Below are 17,302 nucleotides of genomic sequence, written 5' to 3' on the forward strand. Positions count from 1 at the left end.
GAGCACAGGAGTTTGAGACCAGTCTGGGCAACACAGTGAGACCCCGTCTCTACAAAAAAAAAAAAAGTTAGCCAGGCGTGGTAATGCGTGCCTGTAATCCCAGCTACTCGGGAGGCTGAGGCAAGAGGATCGCTTGAGCCCAGGAGGTTGAAGCTGCAGTGAGCTGTGACTGTGCCACTGTACTGCAGCCTGGGTGACAAAGCAAAACCCTATCTAAAATAAATAAATAAATAAATAAAAATAAAAAACAAAGAAAACCCTGACCATCTTTTGACAATGAAGGGAGACTGGTTTTCCCTCTTTTGTTACTCCTGTGATTGTGAGATGGTGCTCATATCTGGATACTACATTTTCTGGAGATTTGTTTCCCTCTTGTACACCCACAATGTTTCCTGAATTTCTGCTATTCTTCTCTTCAATCTGATAGGCAAAGGCAACCAGATACAGGGGTACCAAGTATATTTGATGTGGCCCACACATTTAAGAATAACGTTGCCTAAACTGATTCATGTTGGCTTTTAGCCCTAGGAGCTACTCCTGCTGTAGGAAGCAAGGTAAGAAATATAGGAAGAAAGAGACTTCCTTTTCAGGTAGAGACTGGAGGGAATAGTGGTACTCTCTGTGCATGCAGAATGTGGAGCTCATAGAGAATGGATGCCAGACCTGCGCTCTAACAATCACCAACATATCCTAAAAACGAGGCTGGTCAAACAAGATGAATGTACAGCCTGTGTGAACACTATGTCTTCCACTTAGAAGCAAAGATGCCTAAAATGGATAGAGGGAGTGAAAGAGGGTAAGCAGGAGGAGGGTTTTAGAGGCAAGATTCAGACCCTGCCAAAACCATTTCTATTTTCAGTCTAGGCAAATTTACCAAATTCAGCCACTCCAAGTTTTAGTTCTCTTTGTATACCATATGGCAGAATGTATTGAAACAATATAAGTGAAAATCTGCAGCTTCCCAATAAGCCACATTTAGTTTTAGAGATCAAATCTGGGGTTGGCTGATGTTGGTTAAAATAAAACAAACAAACAAACAAACCCAAAAACATTTGTGGAGGGTTCATTCCATTCACAGTTCCAACGTTTAAGAGCTAAAAGCTATGGGCTGACAACTCTCAGATGCTACACTTACCTCTCGGGCAAATATTCTCTCTCGGACCCTTTGATATTCCTCCTCTCTCTCTTCTATTGACTTGCTCCTCCTTCCATCCTGCAATGGAACTCTGATCTAGATCGATGAGCAGAATTAAGCTAGTTAAGTTCTCCTCGTACTGCAAGCTCACTGCACACCAGCAAGGAAGAGAAACCGGGAAAGTTTATAGTTGCCATCAAAAAAATGGAAAAAAAAAAAAAGAATAAAATTTCCAGTCCTGGAGAGGTTTCACTGGGTACATCTGACCATGCAGTTTGGGAGATCAGGTTTTCTGGATGGCTGGGGACTCTCCATCTCCCCACCCCTCCCACCCACCCAGTATCAAGAATAACAACTATTTATAAGGACTGGGTTGCTTCCCTCTAGTAATCAGGTAGCCTCCAGTCAGTAAGGATCGAGAAAATAGCCCTGGGAAAAGGGACAACACTGCTTTAGAGGGAAAGCAAAGGATAGACGGAAGCTGAAATGGGAGAAGAAACAGGTGTTTAGCAGAGCTGAACATAGAGGAGGAGGTTTATAGAACTAGCACCTGGCATTATTCCTCATTAATCACTAATGCCATGGCCTGAAGACCCAAATCACACACAGCTCAGCAAAGAGGGCCTTGGAAATGAAATCCCAAGGGCGAAGCTAAACTCAAAGTCTAAGCATTTTTTTCCTAATCTTAACTATATTAACTGGAGGTGGGGAAGGGGAGAGACAAATTACAGAAATAAAGAAGAAAGAGAACAGAGCAATACAAAGAGAAAGAAAAGGAGAACAGATAGAAAGAGGGGCAGAGAAAGGAAGAGAAGTAAGGTACAGTGGAGGAAGGGGAGAGATAGAGAGATCGACAAGGAAAAGAAGAAAATGGAGGATAGAGAAGAACCTTACATTCTCTAGAAAATGTAGTGAGGTAACCAGAAGGGATGGCTGGGCAAATCACCACCTCTGAGTAGCCTACCATCTAAATCCTCATCATGATCTTTCCTCTCCTGGCCTGCAACTGGTCAACACTGTCCAGGGTAGGGTGTAATAAGAGTATCCTTATCCGTACTGCTCTTGAAGGCAAGGAGTTCTAAGGGAGAAAACTCATCAAATGAATATCACCAGATTATAAAAGATTCTGACTTCCACTCCAGAGGCTTTGAAAGCTTCACAAGAAGCAACTAAGGAGATTGCTGCTCTAGGCTGGTCTTCCTGATCTTTACCAATCTCCAAAGGTAGCCATAACTTCAAGAATATCAACCTTGCCTAGATTTAGTTCTCATTAGCTTCAAGAACCTAAATCCTACCAAATGTCCTTTTATAAATTCAGTTCCAAGAAGACACAGGACCTCAAGGAGCTATATTGTCCTCAGCCCCTAGGTAAACCAATGGCAAAGTAGAAAGAACATAATGGCCTTTGAGGTCAGGCAGAATCTCAGCTCTGCCACCTCCCAGCAATATAACTTTACGCAAGTAACTTAACATCTCTTAGCCTCAGTTTTCTTATATGTAAAGTGGGGATAATAACCCCCATCCGTATTGGGTTGTGAAGAGGATTAAAAGAGATAATGCATACAATGTGTTTAGAACACAGCCTAGTTCAGGGAAAACACTCAATAAGATAGCAATTATTATGCTTATTATTAACGTCACAGACAGAAAGTACACAGAAACAACCCTACTGGATCAAGCCTGAAGCTGAGAGATGAAAAGTTCACAATAGGGACAGACTCCACTTTGCCCCAATGTGCCTCTAGGCCTGAATAATTCCTGATCCACAGAAAAAGGGTTTTGGAAAATGGAGAAGGGCATCAGGATGGAAAGGCTCTTTCTCGTTTTTAAAATTTTGTCTTTTTGTATGTTTCTTTGTTTTCAATCAGTCCCAGTGTGTTTGTCCACAGTAGATAATGGCACTTTTCTCAAAAGGACTCCCTCAAATACTCAAGTAGCAAGCAGGAAAGGTCCTGGTCTCAAGACCATACAATATCCCAAGAAAACTAATTTTGACACTAGAGGTAAGATATTATTATAGTTATTAATTAGCAAGATTCATGTAGGCTCTACTCAACCATGGTCTTCAAATCTAATCCCTTTTGGAGGCCAAGCAGAGGCAGGCTGGATCTAAACCTTCTTAGCTAACCCCCAAATAATCACTTACTATCTAAAGGATAGGCTTGAGGTCAAAGCAATAGCCAGGCCCATTTAAAGGGACGGGACAGGTTGTTCCCTTCTTATTCCCACAGCAGTGGATCACAAAGGGGATCTATCTGAGGTTCCCATCATCAAATGTCAAATTAACTCACTCACCTTGGTGGAAGGAGTTGGAAAAAGATTAAGGAGTTTGCAGAAAGGGATCAGAAACACTTTTGTAATTGGGTAAATTAGATCACAACTTTGCCAGTTCAAGGCTAGCCCTAAGCTAGGATAAGAGCTGAAGTGGGACAAAGTAGCTTTTTGTGGTTCCCAAAGAAATCCCTAACTATTAAAGAAAAAAAAAAAAAAAAAAGAATGAAACCAACAGCTGGATCAAGGCTGAGGCAGGGATCAACCTTGCTTTATTCCAAATGATGTGGTGTTAGAAGTCAGTGGCAGACCCAAGGAGTTCCAGGCCAAATGAGATCACCTAGCAAACCTCAGCACCATGTCTCTCTAGGGCTAAGAGGGTGGCATCCAGTTCAACAAATAAACAGTTCTCAACATTAAGCCAAAGCCAACTCAGTATAGCTCAATACATTTCTCCGTACTAAGATATTTTGAGTTTTCTCCATCCCACAAAAATTCTTCTCCCTTCCCAGTTTCTCTTACTGCAATCTCTCTGTATAGGCCCACCCCTTTCCATTCTTCACCTGGTTATCATCTCGGTCCATACTGGCATCATCTCTCTTGAGAATGAACCTCTGTTGAAATTCTGTATTCTTCTCATCCTTTATATGTTCTGAAAACCTCTGTTCAGGGCTGAGATTTGGAGAGAAATGTGAAAGGAAAGGAGGACAAAGACCCTTTTGTTAGGAAGCAGACCTATTAGGTACAGCTCTCCTAAATTACACAACTCACACTCAGGGAATTTCTGGAGTAAGGAATCCAAAAAGTCACATGCAGGTTTTAATGAAATCCTCAGGGTCTGTTCTTTATACATCTATAACTTCTCTTCCTCCATAGTTATATCTGTCCTATCAGTGAAGAGAGGCTAAGGCCAGACTTCCTGAAACACCAGTCCCTCTAGAATCTACCTCCAAGGCCTCAGAAAGAGTAGGAATTAATTATATAACCAACCCCAACCCCAAACCCCTTCCCCGCAAAATACTTAAAAATATATATATATTTTTTGAGATGGAGTCTCACTCTATCACCCAAGCTGGAGTGCATGGTGTGATCTCGGCTCACCACAACCTCTGCCGCCGGCGTTCAAGCAATTCTCCTGCCTCAGCCTCCCGAGTAGCTGGGATTACAGGCACCTGCCACTGCGCCCGGCTAATTTTTATATTTTTAGTAGAGAGGCTGGCTTCAAGACAGCTTGGCCAGGCTGGTCTTGAACTCCTGACCTCATGATCCACCCGCCTCGGCCTCCCAAAATGCTGGGATTACAGGTGTGAGCCACTGCGCCCGGCCATTTTAAAACTTTTTTTAAAAAAAGTAATAGAGATAGGATCTTGCTATGTTGATCAGGCTGGTCTCGAACTCCTGGCTTCAAGCAGTCTTCCCATCTTGGCCTCCCAAAGTGCTGGGATTACAGGCGTGAGCCACCACGCCCAGCCATCTGCAAGAGACATCCTGATCCTACACCTTCCTCTTCCAACCCAGCAGGTTATCCCAAGGAAGTCTTCCCAAACCATGGTTTCCTCCCTTACATTCTTGTGTTACTAGTTTTGTTGATGATGACAGCTTTCCCAGTTTGATCAACATTGTGGTCCATCCCAAAATAGGCAGCTACCCGGTGTAATAGCATCCGGTGATATGAGGTCATCTGAGGGAACTTCTTGAACTGATTACTGAAGGGAAACACGGGTGAAAAAAGTGAAATAAGACAAACAACTGCAATAACAACCAATTTTAATTTTTCTTACGAGTGTCTAAAGTGGAAAGTTTCTTAGGAGAAACAGACATAAGAAATACGGATATTTACTAAATGGGAACCAAACAAGGTTTCTCTCAGTTTCTTTATCTACAGTATTCTGCAGATTACTATGACCTAGTTTCCTCATTAAGACTACTCATTGCTGGGTGCAGTGGCTCATGCCCATAATCCCAGCACTTCGGGAGGCCGAGGCGGGTGGATCAATTGAGTTCAGGAGTTCAAGACCAGCCTGGTCAACATGGCAAAACCTCGTCTCTACAAAAAATACAAAAATTAACTAGGCATGTGCCTATCATCCCAGCTACACAATGGCTGAGGTACAAGAATCACTTGAACCCAGGAGGCAGAATTGCAGTGAGTGAAGACTGTACCATGGCACTCCAGCCTAGGCGACAAAGAAAGATTGTCTCAAAAAAAAGACTACTTATTAAGCCCTAGGTCCCACCCACCTAGATGATGTTTGATAAAGAAAAGGGAAGACATTTAAGAATAGTAAAATCTGGGACAAGGGCGAGCTGCTGAAAAGATATAAATTATTTTTCAACTGAAATCTACATAATAACTTAAAAACTTCAGTATGTTTTCAAAAATCACACTTCAAGGGAAACATCTCCTAAAATTGTACCTAAATTTATTTCCAGTGCCCCCTCCCACATCTAAATATGTATTTCATGCAAGTAACTTACTTGTTGTCGTTAATAAATTCCAGAATCTCCTGTTCTAATTTTAGCAGCATCATTCTGTCCCTGTTTAAAAAAGATTAAAACAAAACAAAACAAAAAGCAGCCCTCCCATAGACATTGAAAGCAGGGATTGAAAACACAACTTGCTCATTATAGAAGTTGAAAAAGGTATATATCCAAACCCAGTAATGAACCATAACGCTGCTAAGCCTCACTTGCCTGTTTTATAATATTTTTAAAAAGAAAAACAACCCGAGTATACATTTTGCAGGTCCTTCAATCATATACTTTGTTATACCATATCAGAAATCTCACTGTTAGCAACATATTCATATAAACACACGTTATAAATCTAATCGTCATTCTATATTCCATCTTGTTATATACAGAATTTTAAAGGAATTATAATTTAGCTTATGTACAATCAACTGTTTTTTCTTTCTGTGCTTTTTATTTTAGCTCCTCTTACTATCACTCCCAATGTGTGCTTTTTAATCACTGTACTTCCAAGCCTTCATATTTCTCTGTTTCTGCATTCTTCTTTCACAGAATTTTCCCCAATTCTTCTGAAAACAGAAACCTCAATGTGAGAGTATTTTGAATCCCTCACAGAATATAAAACTATACCTGACAAATACTGGGGGGACAGGGAGATGAGCATCCTAGATTCTAAGAATGGAAAAATTCTGGAAAGCCATTTGGCCTCTTGGAATCTTGCTATCCTCTAACCCCTTTTCCTCTTATACCCATCATGTTATTACCTTGGGTTCTTTTTCAGTGTATTTACAAGAAATTCATGTAGGTCTATTCCAGTGGAGTCCGTATATTCCTGGCTGGAGTCTAGAACCACCACAACAAAAGAAATTTAAAATAAATGAAACTGCTTTGCATGCTATCTAATCCTAAGCAGAAGTCCACAACCTAACCAAGAGATACAAGAATAGGAAAGCAAAATCAAACTTCCAGGGTTTTAACATAAAATCCAGAATGACCTTGATGTGCTAGATCCCAAAATTCCACATCAAAATGACAGAAGAAACAATCTGGGCCATAGTATTACATCAATATTACACTGAAAAGCCATCTGTCATCAATAGGTATTTACTGAATGTCCTGATCAAAACAAAGCAGGTTTTATTAAGGAAAATAAATTCCAGGTAAGGGCAGTCAGGGCTGAATTTTCCAGAATCTCAGTAAATATGCCCAAACATTATTTTTTAATCCTGTTTGCCTTTTCTAATCAATTATCATTTTTATGGACTATGTCTTTTTGCTACCAGTACAAGAGTTTAAAGGCAAAGACAGTCGAATAATTAGAGACAAATCTGCATTATTTAAAAAAAAAAACAAACAAACAAAAAACCAGGCCAGGTGCAGTGGCTCACACTTGTAATCCCAGCACTTTGGGAGGTCGAGGTAGGTAGATCACCTGAGGTTAGGAGTTCGAGACCAGCCTGGCCATCATAGTGAAACTAAATATCTCTACAAAAATACAAAAGTTTGCTAGGTGTGGTGTCATGTGCCTGTAGTCCTAGCTACTCGGGAGGCTGAGGCAAGAAAATCGCTTGAACTTGGGAGGCAAAGGTTGCAGTGAGCCAAGATCATGCCACTGCACTCCAGCCTGGGTGACAGAGGGAGACTCTGTCTCAAAAAAATAAAAATAAGGCCGGGCGCGGTGGCTCAAGCCTGTAATCCCAGCACTTTGGGAGGCCGAGGCGAGTGGATCACGAGGTCAGGAGATCGAGACTATCCTGGCTAACATGGTGAAACCCTGTCTCTACTAAAAATACAAAAAACTAGCCGGGCGTGGTGGCGGGCGCCTGTAGTCTCAGCTACTTGGGAGGCTGAGGTGGGAGAATGGCGTGAACCCGGGAGGCGGAGCTTGCAGTGAGCCGAGATCACGCCACTGCACTCCAGCCTGGGAGCACAGCGAGACTCCGTCTCAAAAAAAAAAAAAAAAAAAAAAATAAATAAATAAAAAAAAATAAATAAACAAATATCACCCTAGCCATCCCCAAACCAAAATATAAATGGCATCTGGAGGATTTGCTACCAATGATGATCAATGTCACCATTATTCCAGAGCACAAGTAAAATCAGAATTGACTACATTGTCCTCCCATGGATAATGCCAATGCATATGGAGTAGCTGTCTGTGGCATGCGAGCTCCTAAGGCAGGTTCAGTTACAGAAACAAAGAAAGTAACCTAGTTAGGCATCTCCTCAAGCAACCAAGTTAGCAGAACACTACAAATTGATGGGCCAGTAAGGCTAGCAGGTACCAGGCTTCAGGATAAAAGTAAAGCGCACAGCCCTAGAACAGATAAGAGATGGGAAAAACTCCTCACCTCTGGACAGCATCTTTCTTGGGATCTTTTCTTTGTTTTTGTCCTTGTCTTCCTTTTCAGAGACATCTTTTGTGGACTTTTCTTCCTCCTTGTCAGAAGGGCAACTGATGTGCAATTGAATTATATCCTTAAGAGGAAAAAGGATAATCAAAGGGGGAAAAGGATTTTAACTTTCTTGCAGCTCCCTTGGAATCTCAAAGAAGGTAAATATTGGGGTGGCAGCTCTCTCTTACAGATTAGTGTTATTTTGCTAATTAAACTGTTTTAGTTTTGTTCTATCAAGAGGGTAGAGGTACAGCTTTTTCTGCCAGCAAGCACAGCCTACTTTATGGAGAGCTCAAATTACACAGGCTGTTCTTGGCATAGGTGTTGGATGGGAATGGTTCTAACCACCAGAGCGGGAGGGTACACATAAGAAAATAAGATCTAGCTCTGGGATCTTCTTGTCTGCATCATCCTAGGTGGTCAAGATATGAAGTCCTATACTTCATGCTGTCAGCTATGCTGGGGTTATTTCCTTTTTTCTTTTTTAGGGTTCCCCTCCTCCCTGGCACAGATCTGTCAGCACTGCCACTGCCACTGGAACCCGCAGCTGGGAGGAGAGACCATGCCCTGTTTTAGTACAACAGCTTTGTTCTGAAGTACCTTCTACCCTGATTTTCAAGTCTGATGTTGCTGTGATTGCTGTACTACATTTTACCAAAAAACTGCCAAGCGTAAAAGCCACACTTACTCCTGCAAATGACCTACCTGGGTTTCTAATGGCCCATCAGCAAATGGGGTGGAGGACTCCTCACACACTGCCAGGCTGCGCACCAACTTTAGCTTGGAATTAGACTGAAAAAAACAATTTTCAGTTTTGTTTTTTTATATATATCTTATATCTTTCTTCCCTTGGTGAATATTCAGAAAGCTTTTGGCTGAATGAAAAGTGTCCTCTTTGGCTCTGTTACTTGCTGTTTCCATTAAACAAGGGATGGGTCCTACTCACCAGTTCCTGATTCACTTGAAAGATACTTCTCTTGCTTACAACAGTAGACATGTACAAACTGGCTACGTGGACAGATGGTAGGAAACCATTTCACTTAGCCCTCTTTTCTCTTCAGCCCCGTACTCTAATTTCAGTCTCAGAACTTTATGCAAATACACATCAACATAGCATAGTAGAAACACAATGGGGCTGAGAGCCAAAAGTCCTAGCTTCAACTCCTGGTTTTGTACTTACAAGCTATGAGACCCTGAGCAAATTACCTTACCTCTCCAGGTCTCTGTTTTTCCTCAGGAAAATGGCGATAAATACCTAAAATTATCTAAAAACCTGTTGTGAGAATTAGATAATATATAGTATGTAAATATACATATCATTAAATAGTGCTTAGCATACAGTAGACAATAAATGCTAAATGACTCTAAACCTGAGATGCCAAGGGTATGGAAAGAAGTGTCTACGAAAAGAGTAAGAGAAAGACAGGCCAAGCATGGTGGCTCACACCTGTAAACCTGGCATTTCGGAAGGCCGAGGTAGGAGGACCACTTGAGGCCAGGAGGTCACAGTCTGGGCAACATAGTGAGACCCTATCTCTAAAAAACTTTTTTTTAAAAATTGGCCGGGCGCAGTGGCTCATGCCTGTAATCCCAGCACTTTGGGAGGCCGAGGCGAGAGGATCACTAGGTCAGGAGATCGAGACCATCCTGGCGAACACGGTGAAACCCTGTCTCTACTAAAAATACAAAAAAATTAGCCGGGTGTGGTGGCGGACACCTGTAGTCCCAGCTGCTCAGGAGGCTGAGGCAGGAGAATGGCGTGAGCCCAGGAGGTTGCAGTGAGCCGAGATTGCGCCACTGCACTCCAGCCTGGGCGACAGAGCAAGACTCCGTCTCAAAAAAAAAAAAAAAATTAGCTGGCTATGGTGGCACATGACTGTGGTCCCAGCTACTCGGGAGGCTGAGGTGGGAGCACTGCTTGAGCCTGGGAGGTTGAGGCTGCAGTGAGCTGTGATCATGCCACTGCACTCCAACCTGGGCAATAGAGTGAGACCCTATCTCAAAAAACCAAAAACAAACAAACAAAAAAAGATAGATAAAACTTTATTAATACTTGGGATTTAATGCAATAAAACCTAATTTGCCCGCTTTACTTCTGCTAGCTGGTGAATCCCAAAAATATCAGAAATCCACTATGCAAATCATTTCTCTCCTAGTGACCCACCCAAAGCTAAAAACTGTAGGGTGACTCATCAGAAATCTACCTATAAACATTTACTGAGACTCAATACAAAATAAAACCAAGGATTACAATAAACACCAAAGCACAAAACATGACAGGTATGCTCCAGGTAGTGCAGTACAGAGGAAAGAACTTGTGAGCCTGAAGAATTAACTTCATGCCTAATTCTGCCACTTGCTACTGAATGCACTTTGTTAAGCCACTCAATCCCTATAGCCCAAGTTTCCTCATCTGTAAAATGGAGATAATAGCTGTCTTACTTATCCCAAAAAATTTGAGAGGAACTAAAGTAGCAGTAAGTAACCTCTGTTTTGAACTTTAACATCAAGCCCATCACTATGGATCAGGCCACGCAAGACAAGCCACAGAGCCAATTTTTAGTTCTTGGCCTTCTTCAAACTCAAGTCACACAGTAGCTGAGCCACTCTCCAAATTCTATCATTATTTTTTTGGAGGAACAGAGTAGCCAACCTTAATTATTACTTTTGGAGGCAATTCTTCCCAATGCAAGAAAAATTTAATACTTTACTGCTTCCCAGCTAAATTAGAAACCTATCACATACTAACACATGTAGTCTTCCCTGATAACTCTGCTTAAAATAATCTGTGAGGTGCTAATTGTATCATGTAATGATTAAAAGCAAAATCCTCTTCCTGCCCCTAAAAAGTGAAACATTAAGTTAGCTGGGTACAGTGGCTCATGCCTGTAATCCTGGCACTTTGTGAGGCCAAGACAGGTGGATCGCTTCAGCCCAGGAGTTCAAGAACAGCCTGGGTGACATGGCAAAATCCCATCTCTACTAAAAACACAAAAATTAGCCTGGCATAGTGGTGTGTGCCTGTAAGCCCAGCTACTTGGGAGGCTGAGGCATGAGAATCACTTGAACAAGGAAGGCGGAGGTTGTAGTGAGCCGAGATCGCACCACTGCACTCCAGCTACAGAGTGAGACTCCATCTCAAAAAAAAAGAAAAATAGCCAGGCATGGTGGCTCATGCCTGTAATCTGAGCACTTTGTGGGGCTGAGGCGGGTGGATCACCTGAGGTTGAGAGTTCGAAGCTGGGCATGGTGGCTCATGCCTGTAATCCCAGTACTTTGGGAGGCTGAGGTAGGCGGATCACTTGAGGTCAGGAGCTCCAAACTAGCCTGACCAACATGGTGAAACCCCGTTTCTACTAAAAATACAAAATTAGCCGGGCATGCTGATGCATGCCTATAAGCTCAGCTACTTGGGAGGTTGAGGCAGGAGAATCACTTGAACCCGGGAGGCGGAAGTTGCAGTGAGCCAAGATCGCGCCATTGCACTCAAGCCTGGGCAACAGAGCAAAAAACTCCAAAAAAAAAAAAAAAAAAAAGTAAAACATTAGCAGGAAAAAAAAAAAAAAGCCTGTATTTTTAGGATATCCAAAAATGTTGAGTCATTTTTCTTAGTGGGCAGGATTTAATCTTAAAGAAAATTTACAAGGGAAAAAAAAAAAAGGAAGGATTTGTAAGACTCATATAAGCAGCCATTCTCCTAGAGAAGCTAGGAGTGAGCAGAGAAACTGGTATTTCAGCACAACTAGTATCCAGTTCTTTCAGGCTCTGTGGAAGGCTCCAGCTGGGCAGCCTTTCAGGCATCAAATGTGTATACACCTATGTATGCATACAGTTTCCATTAGAGGTGTGTATGTGTAGGTGTACATGTGTGTATTATGCAGGTTCACAATTGGGGTACAGAGTACAGGTGAGAAAACTCTGCCTACATAATCTGAACAAACTAGATATTCATGACAAGTCCACTTGTGAAATGTATTACTAATAACATTAGAAAAGAAGCTACAGAGGAAGGGCTCTCACCTTGGCTCTTTTCCTGGCATGACCATGGTTAGATGTCCGCCTCTGTTAGAAGGGAATTGGAAAATATTAAAGGTGGAAGAAAATCAACATGTAAGTTAAAAACAACACATGTTTAGAAAGAAAAAGCACTAACTGTAAAAACCATTACAACAACAGCCAAACCATGATGAAGACTAATTGATGTGAGTTTCTCCCTACAACCTACAACTCTAGCAACTGTGACTGGAAAGGGACTACAGGCCATCTACAGTCAAATCACCATTCACCATTAAGTAAGAGAATCAGAAGATGGTCAGATGTGGTGGCTCATGCCTGTAACCCCAGCACTTCAGGAGGCCGAGGCAGGCGGATCCCTTGAGCTCAGGAGTTTGAGACCAGCCTGGGCAACAAGGCGAAATCCCATCTCTACAAAAAAAGAAAAGAAAAAAGAAAGAAAAAAAGAAAAGGAAAAAGAAAAAAATTATCCATGTGTGGTGGCATGCACCTGTAGTCCCAGGTACCTGGGAGTCTGAGGTGGCAGGATGGCTTAAGTCTGGGAAGCAGAGGTTGCAGTGAGCCGAGATCATGCTATTGCACTCCAGCCTGGGTGACAAGAGCCAAACCCTATCTCAAAAACAAAACAAAACAAAAACCATTAAAAAAAAAAAAAAGTTGGAAGACACTGATTTTGTTGGCCTATTTCATAGACTGACAAAAGCTACTTTTGGACAAACCATGGTATCCTGTCCTATTTAGGATGCTTCTGGAAATGTCCCTACCACAGCATGAAAGAGTGCTTTTTCCCCCAAGCCTGTTCACAGAAGCCTATTTAACCCATAATGGATATGAAATATGGCCCCTGACCATCAATTATAATAACATCTTTATAGGACAACACACACATTCATTGTTCCAACTTGGGATACCCAAAATATCTGTTCCGATAGCTGCAAAAATGCAATGAAGAGTCTTCTTCCCAAATGCCTCCCTCCCTGAGTATCAGGATACAAAGAAGGGAGCATAAAAGACAGGGATAAGACCTTCAGAGCAAAGGGGAGAGAGTGGATAAGGGGCAGGACAGAAACTGAGGAAGATAAAGAATGAAGGTATAAGGTGGGATAAGGAAGGAACAGCCAATTAATAAGATTTGTAAACATCTGAGAAGTCAAAATGGGGGCTTTTGGGAAGAGGTTGGGTAGGGTTATATATGGGGATGAGGCACTTAGGAGTTCTGAGATGTTTGGAATGGAACTCCAATGAGACGTAGAGGGAACTGAGGCAGGAGGATAGGGGAGGGGAAACAAGTCAGAGACAGAGTACCAGCATGGCCTTGGGTGGGTGAGGATTTCTCTTTTCTTGGTCTTCTTCACTAGTTAGCAAATAACATGGCCACAATGCAAAATGGAGAACTGAGAAGGCGGATGGAAAGAAAAAGAAATGATGGTGGATCTGGCTCAGTGGTAAGATCTGTTGCAGTAAGGGAAGATTCATAATCCAGAAGTATGAAGCAGTATTTGTCACTACTTTTTCAAACAGGCAATACATACACATGGCACAAACATTCAAAAGGCACAATGGGAGTATATATAGAACAGTAAGTCTCCTTTTACAATTGTAGCTGAGACAATTGTAATTGTCCCCCAGATACTTGGTTCTCTCTTAAATGGTCAACCAGTATTGAAGTTCTTTTGGATATATCCAGGAATATTTTATGCATATATAAGCTTAGTATATGTGTACACACAGGTTTTTAAAAAATCAAATATATTGGCTGGGGGCAGTGGCTCACGCCTGTAATCCCAGCACTTTGGGAGGCCGAGGTGGGCAATCACCTGAAGTCAGGAGTTCAAGGCCAGCCTGGCCACCATGGCGAAACCCTGTCTCTACTAAAAAAATACCAAAATTAGCCAGGCGTGGTGGTGGGCACCTGTAATCCCAGCTACTTGGGAGGCTGAGGCAGGAGAATTATTTGAACTTGGGAGGCGGAGTTGCAGTGAGCTGAGATTGCACCACTGCACTCCAGCCTGAGTGACAGAGAAAGGCTCCGTTTCAAAAAATAAAAATAAAAATAAATACATTGTACATACTACTGTGAACCTTGCTTTTAAACTTTTTTTCATGAGTATCATTCTATAGAAGATCTACCCCATTTTTAATGGCTATATAGTATTCCACTGTATAGCTATACCATAACTTATTTTACCAGTCTCTAATGTTTCACCATTTAGGACATTTCTGACCTTTTGTTAGTATAAACAACGACCATATCATTGAATACATATGTAAATATAGTATATCTGTAGTCCATTTAAAAGTTTTTTATGAAGTATTCCTAAATTGCCCCTCAAAGTGGTTGTACCAATTTACACTGTTACCAACAATATATGAATGAATCTGCTTATTTCCCAGAATGGATAGTTTTAACAGCCAAACATATATTAAAAGCCTAATATACACCATGTTATCATGCTAGCTACTGGAGGATATGGAGATAAAAGGCACAAACCTTGTCAAAAAGGAACTCATAATCCTGTTGGAGAAGACAGACAAACAGACAATTACAATACAGTACATTAAGTGTACTAGAGAGGTACTCATGGAGTGCTACAGGAGCACACAGCAGAAGCATCTGACTCAGACCTAGCAACCCATAGATTCATACATTTATAGATATTGAATGCCTGCTATGTGCCTGTGTTGGCCTTAGAGATACAATGGTGAGCCAAAACTGACCTAATCCTGGGCCTCGTAGTGCGTATAGTTCTGTAAGGAAGACAGACATTGATCAAAGAATTATACTATATAGACCTACAATAGGTTTTCAAAGGCTTCCTAGAGAAAGACATCATCTAGATTGAGTTTTGAAGGATAAATAGGCATTAGACAGATGTTGGTAGGAGTGGGAATTGGAGGAGGTCAGGGTAAGAATATTAAGGTGGGCATTCTAGGCAGAGAAAGCATGTACAAAAGCATGCTTTTCCCAAACTTTCAGCTCCTATTTATAACAGGGACCAAGGAATCAGATAATGCTGATGCACTGGATATCAGAGGTGATGGCTGACAGGCAAGAGACTAGGTCACAATATACCATGCTGAGAAACACTGGACTTGGCTTAAGGCAGTAAGACACATAGAATGTTTAAGGCAGTAAGACACATACAGTTAACACAGGCAGTTCTTTATTTCACAACCACCTTTCTAAAACAATATGGTACATTTATCAAAAGGGATTACAAGTTTAAAGGCAGAAAGCCCAACTAAGAGGCCTTACCAAGTTGGCTTTTTTTTTTTTTTGAGATGGAGTCTCGCTCTGTTGCCAGGCTGGAGTGCAGTGGTGCGATCTCGGCTCACTGCAACCTCCACCTCCTGGGTTCAAGCGATTCTCTTGCCTCAGCCTCCTGAGTAGCTGGGACTACAGGCACGCATCACCACACCCAGCTAATTTTTTTGTATTTTTAGTAGAGACGGGATTTCACCATCTTGGCCAGGATGGTCTCGATCTCTTGACCTTGTGATCCACTCACCTCAGCCTCCCAAAGTGCTGGGATTACAGGCATGAGCCATCGCGCCTGGCCTCCAAGTTGGCTACAGGACATTCCTGGCTGGGCTCGGGTAATCCCAGCACTTTAGGAGGCTGAGGGTGGGTGGATCACCTGAGGTCAGGATATTGAGACCAGCCTGGCTGACATGGTGAAACCCCATTTCTACTAAAAATACAAAAATTAGCCGGGCATAGTGGCACGCACCTGTAGTCCCAGCTACTTGGGAGGCTGAGGCAGGAGAATCACTTGAACCTGGGAGGCAGATGTTGCAGTGAGCCAAGATCACGCCACTGTGCTCCAGCCTGGGTGACAGAGCGAGACTCCATCTCAAAAAAAAAAAAAGGACACAGGACCTAAGTTCAGTATGTGTTGAGGACTTGCCCATTCTAAACAGAATCTCCGAACCTGCAATTTATAGCATTGTTTCCATGCAAAAGTCTGAGTTTCACTTGCTGATCCCAAGGATATATCTCATACATTATATATCATGAACGTCCCTTTTCCCCAAGCTTTTCAGCTCCAATTCATAACAGGGACTTCTTTGAAAGGACCACTTAGGTTCTTGGGGAGACTTCCAGGGTGTAAAACCAGGGAAGACTAGAGGAGAAGCAGAAATGCTTTTTCTTTTTTTTTTGTTTTTTGAGATGGGGTCTTGCTCTGTCACCCAGGCTGGAGTGCAGTGGTGCAATTTTAGGCCACTGCAACCTCCACCTCCCAGGGGTTCAAGTGATTCTGCTGCCTCAGCTTCCTGAGTAGCTGGGATTACAGGCATGCGCCACTAGGCCCAGCTAATTTTTGCATTTTTAGTAGAGATGGGGTTTCGCCATGTTGGCCTCGAACTCCTGACCTCAAGTGATCCACCAAGCTGGTCTCGAACTCCTGACCTCAAATGATCCGGCTAGGTCTCCTAAAGTGCTGGGATTATAGGCATGAGCCACTGCACCCGGCCATGCTCTTTTTTTTTTTTTTTGAGACACGGTCTCACTCTGTCACCCAGGCTGGAGTGCAGTGGTACAATCTTGACTCACTGCAACCTCCACCTCCCGGGTTCAAGCAATTCTCCTGCTTTAGCCTCCCAAGTAGCTGGGATTACAGGGACACGCCACATGCCCGGCTCAGAAGCAGAATTTTTAGTGCTGATGAAGGTGTAAATGGTATGTTGGGAAATGGATAGAGAGTAGAGCGCTTCTTAAGGTACTGTTCCATAGGATCCAGGGAGGCTGACAAGACGGCACTTTGCAAAAGGAACATGAGCTCCAGTAGATGGCAGCAGCAGCCCCACCTGCTCTACCAGCAGCAAAAGGAGTCAAGTCCGAGAGGAGGCAGGTCCCCTTCCAAACCCTGACACGTTGTATTTGTATTTCCAGGTGAAGACTTTTTTTTTTTTTTTTCTTTTGGGTGGGGGTGGGGTGGGGTGGGACGGAGTCTCACTCTGTCACCCAGGCTGGAGTGCAGTGGAGTGATCTTGGCTGTGACCTCCACCTCCT

General features: G+C 42.6%; 1 protein-coding gene and 1 long non-coding RNA gene across 26 annotated transcripts in view; one reads left to right on the forward strand and one right to left on the reverse strand.

The window, feature by feature from the left end:
* The window catches only part of R3HDM2 (R3H domain containing 2), a 180,243-nt gene that overhangs the window by 38,780 nt on the left and 124,161 nt on the right, over positions 1–17,302 (reverse strand). For 7 of the 25 annotated variants that reach the window (XM_031651049.1, XM_031651057.1, XM_031651058.1 and 4 more), the window contains 9 exons: positions 14,780–14,803; positions 12,295–12,336; positions 8,980–9,066; positions 8,230–8,356; positions 6,643–6,721; positions 5,885–5,944; positions 4,972–5,112; positions 3,970–4,078; positions 1,136–1,231 (listed from right to left, as the gene is read on the reverse strand). In XM_031651049.1, coding sequence (XP_031506909.1) covers positions 1,136–1,231; positions 3,970–4,078; positions 4,972–5,112; positions 5,885–5,944; positions 6,643–6,721; positions 8,230–8,356; positions 8,980–9,066; positions 12,295–12,336; positions 14,780–14,803 — 765 coding nt within the window. The remainder of the gene's footprint in view (positions 1–1,135; positions 1,232–3,969; positions 4,079–4,971; positions 5,113–5,884; positions 5,945–6,642; positions 6,722–8,229; positions 8,357–8,979; positions 9,067–12,294; positions 12,337–14,779; positions 14,804–17,302) is intronic. The other 18 variants (XM_031651052.1, XM_031651063.1, XM_031651070.1 and 15 more) reach the window with 4 other exon arrangements.
* LOC103875784 lies at positions 8,341–9,144 on the forward strand. Its single transcript, XR_634743.1, has 2 exons — positions 8,341–8,432; positions 8,763–9,144. It is a non-coding gene; the product is annotated as an uncharacterized LOC103875784 (long non-coding RNA).

Source organism: Papio anubis, chromosome 9, assembly GCF_008728515.1.
Source record: "Papio anubis isolate 15944 chromosome 9, Panubis1.0, whole genome shotgun sequence".
In the NCBI taxonomy this organism is placed as follows: domain Eukaryota; kingdom Metazoa; phylum Chordata; class Mammalia; order Primates; family Cercopithecidae; genus Papio; species Papio anubis.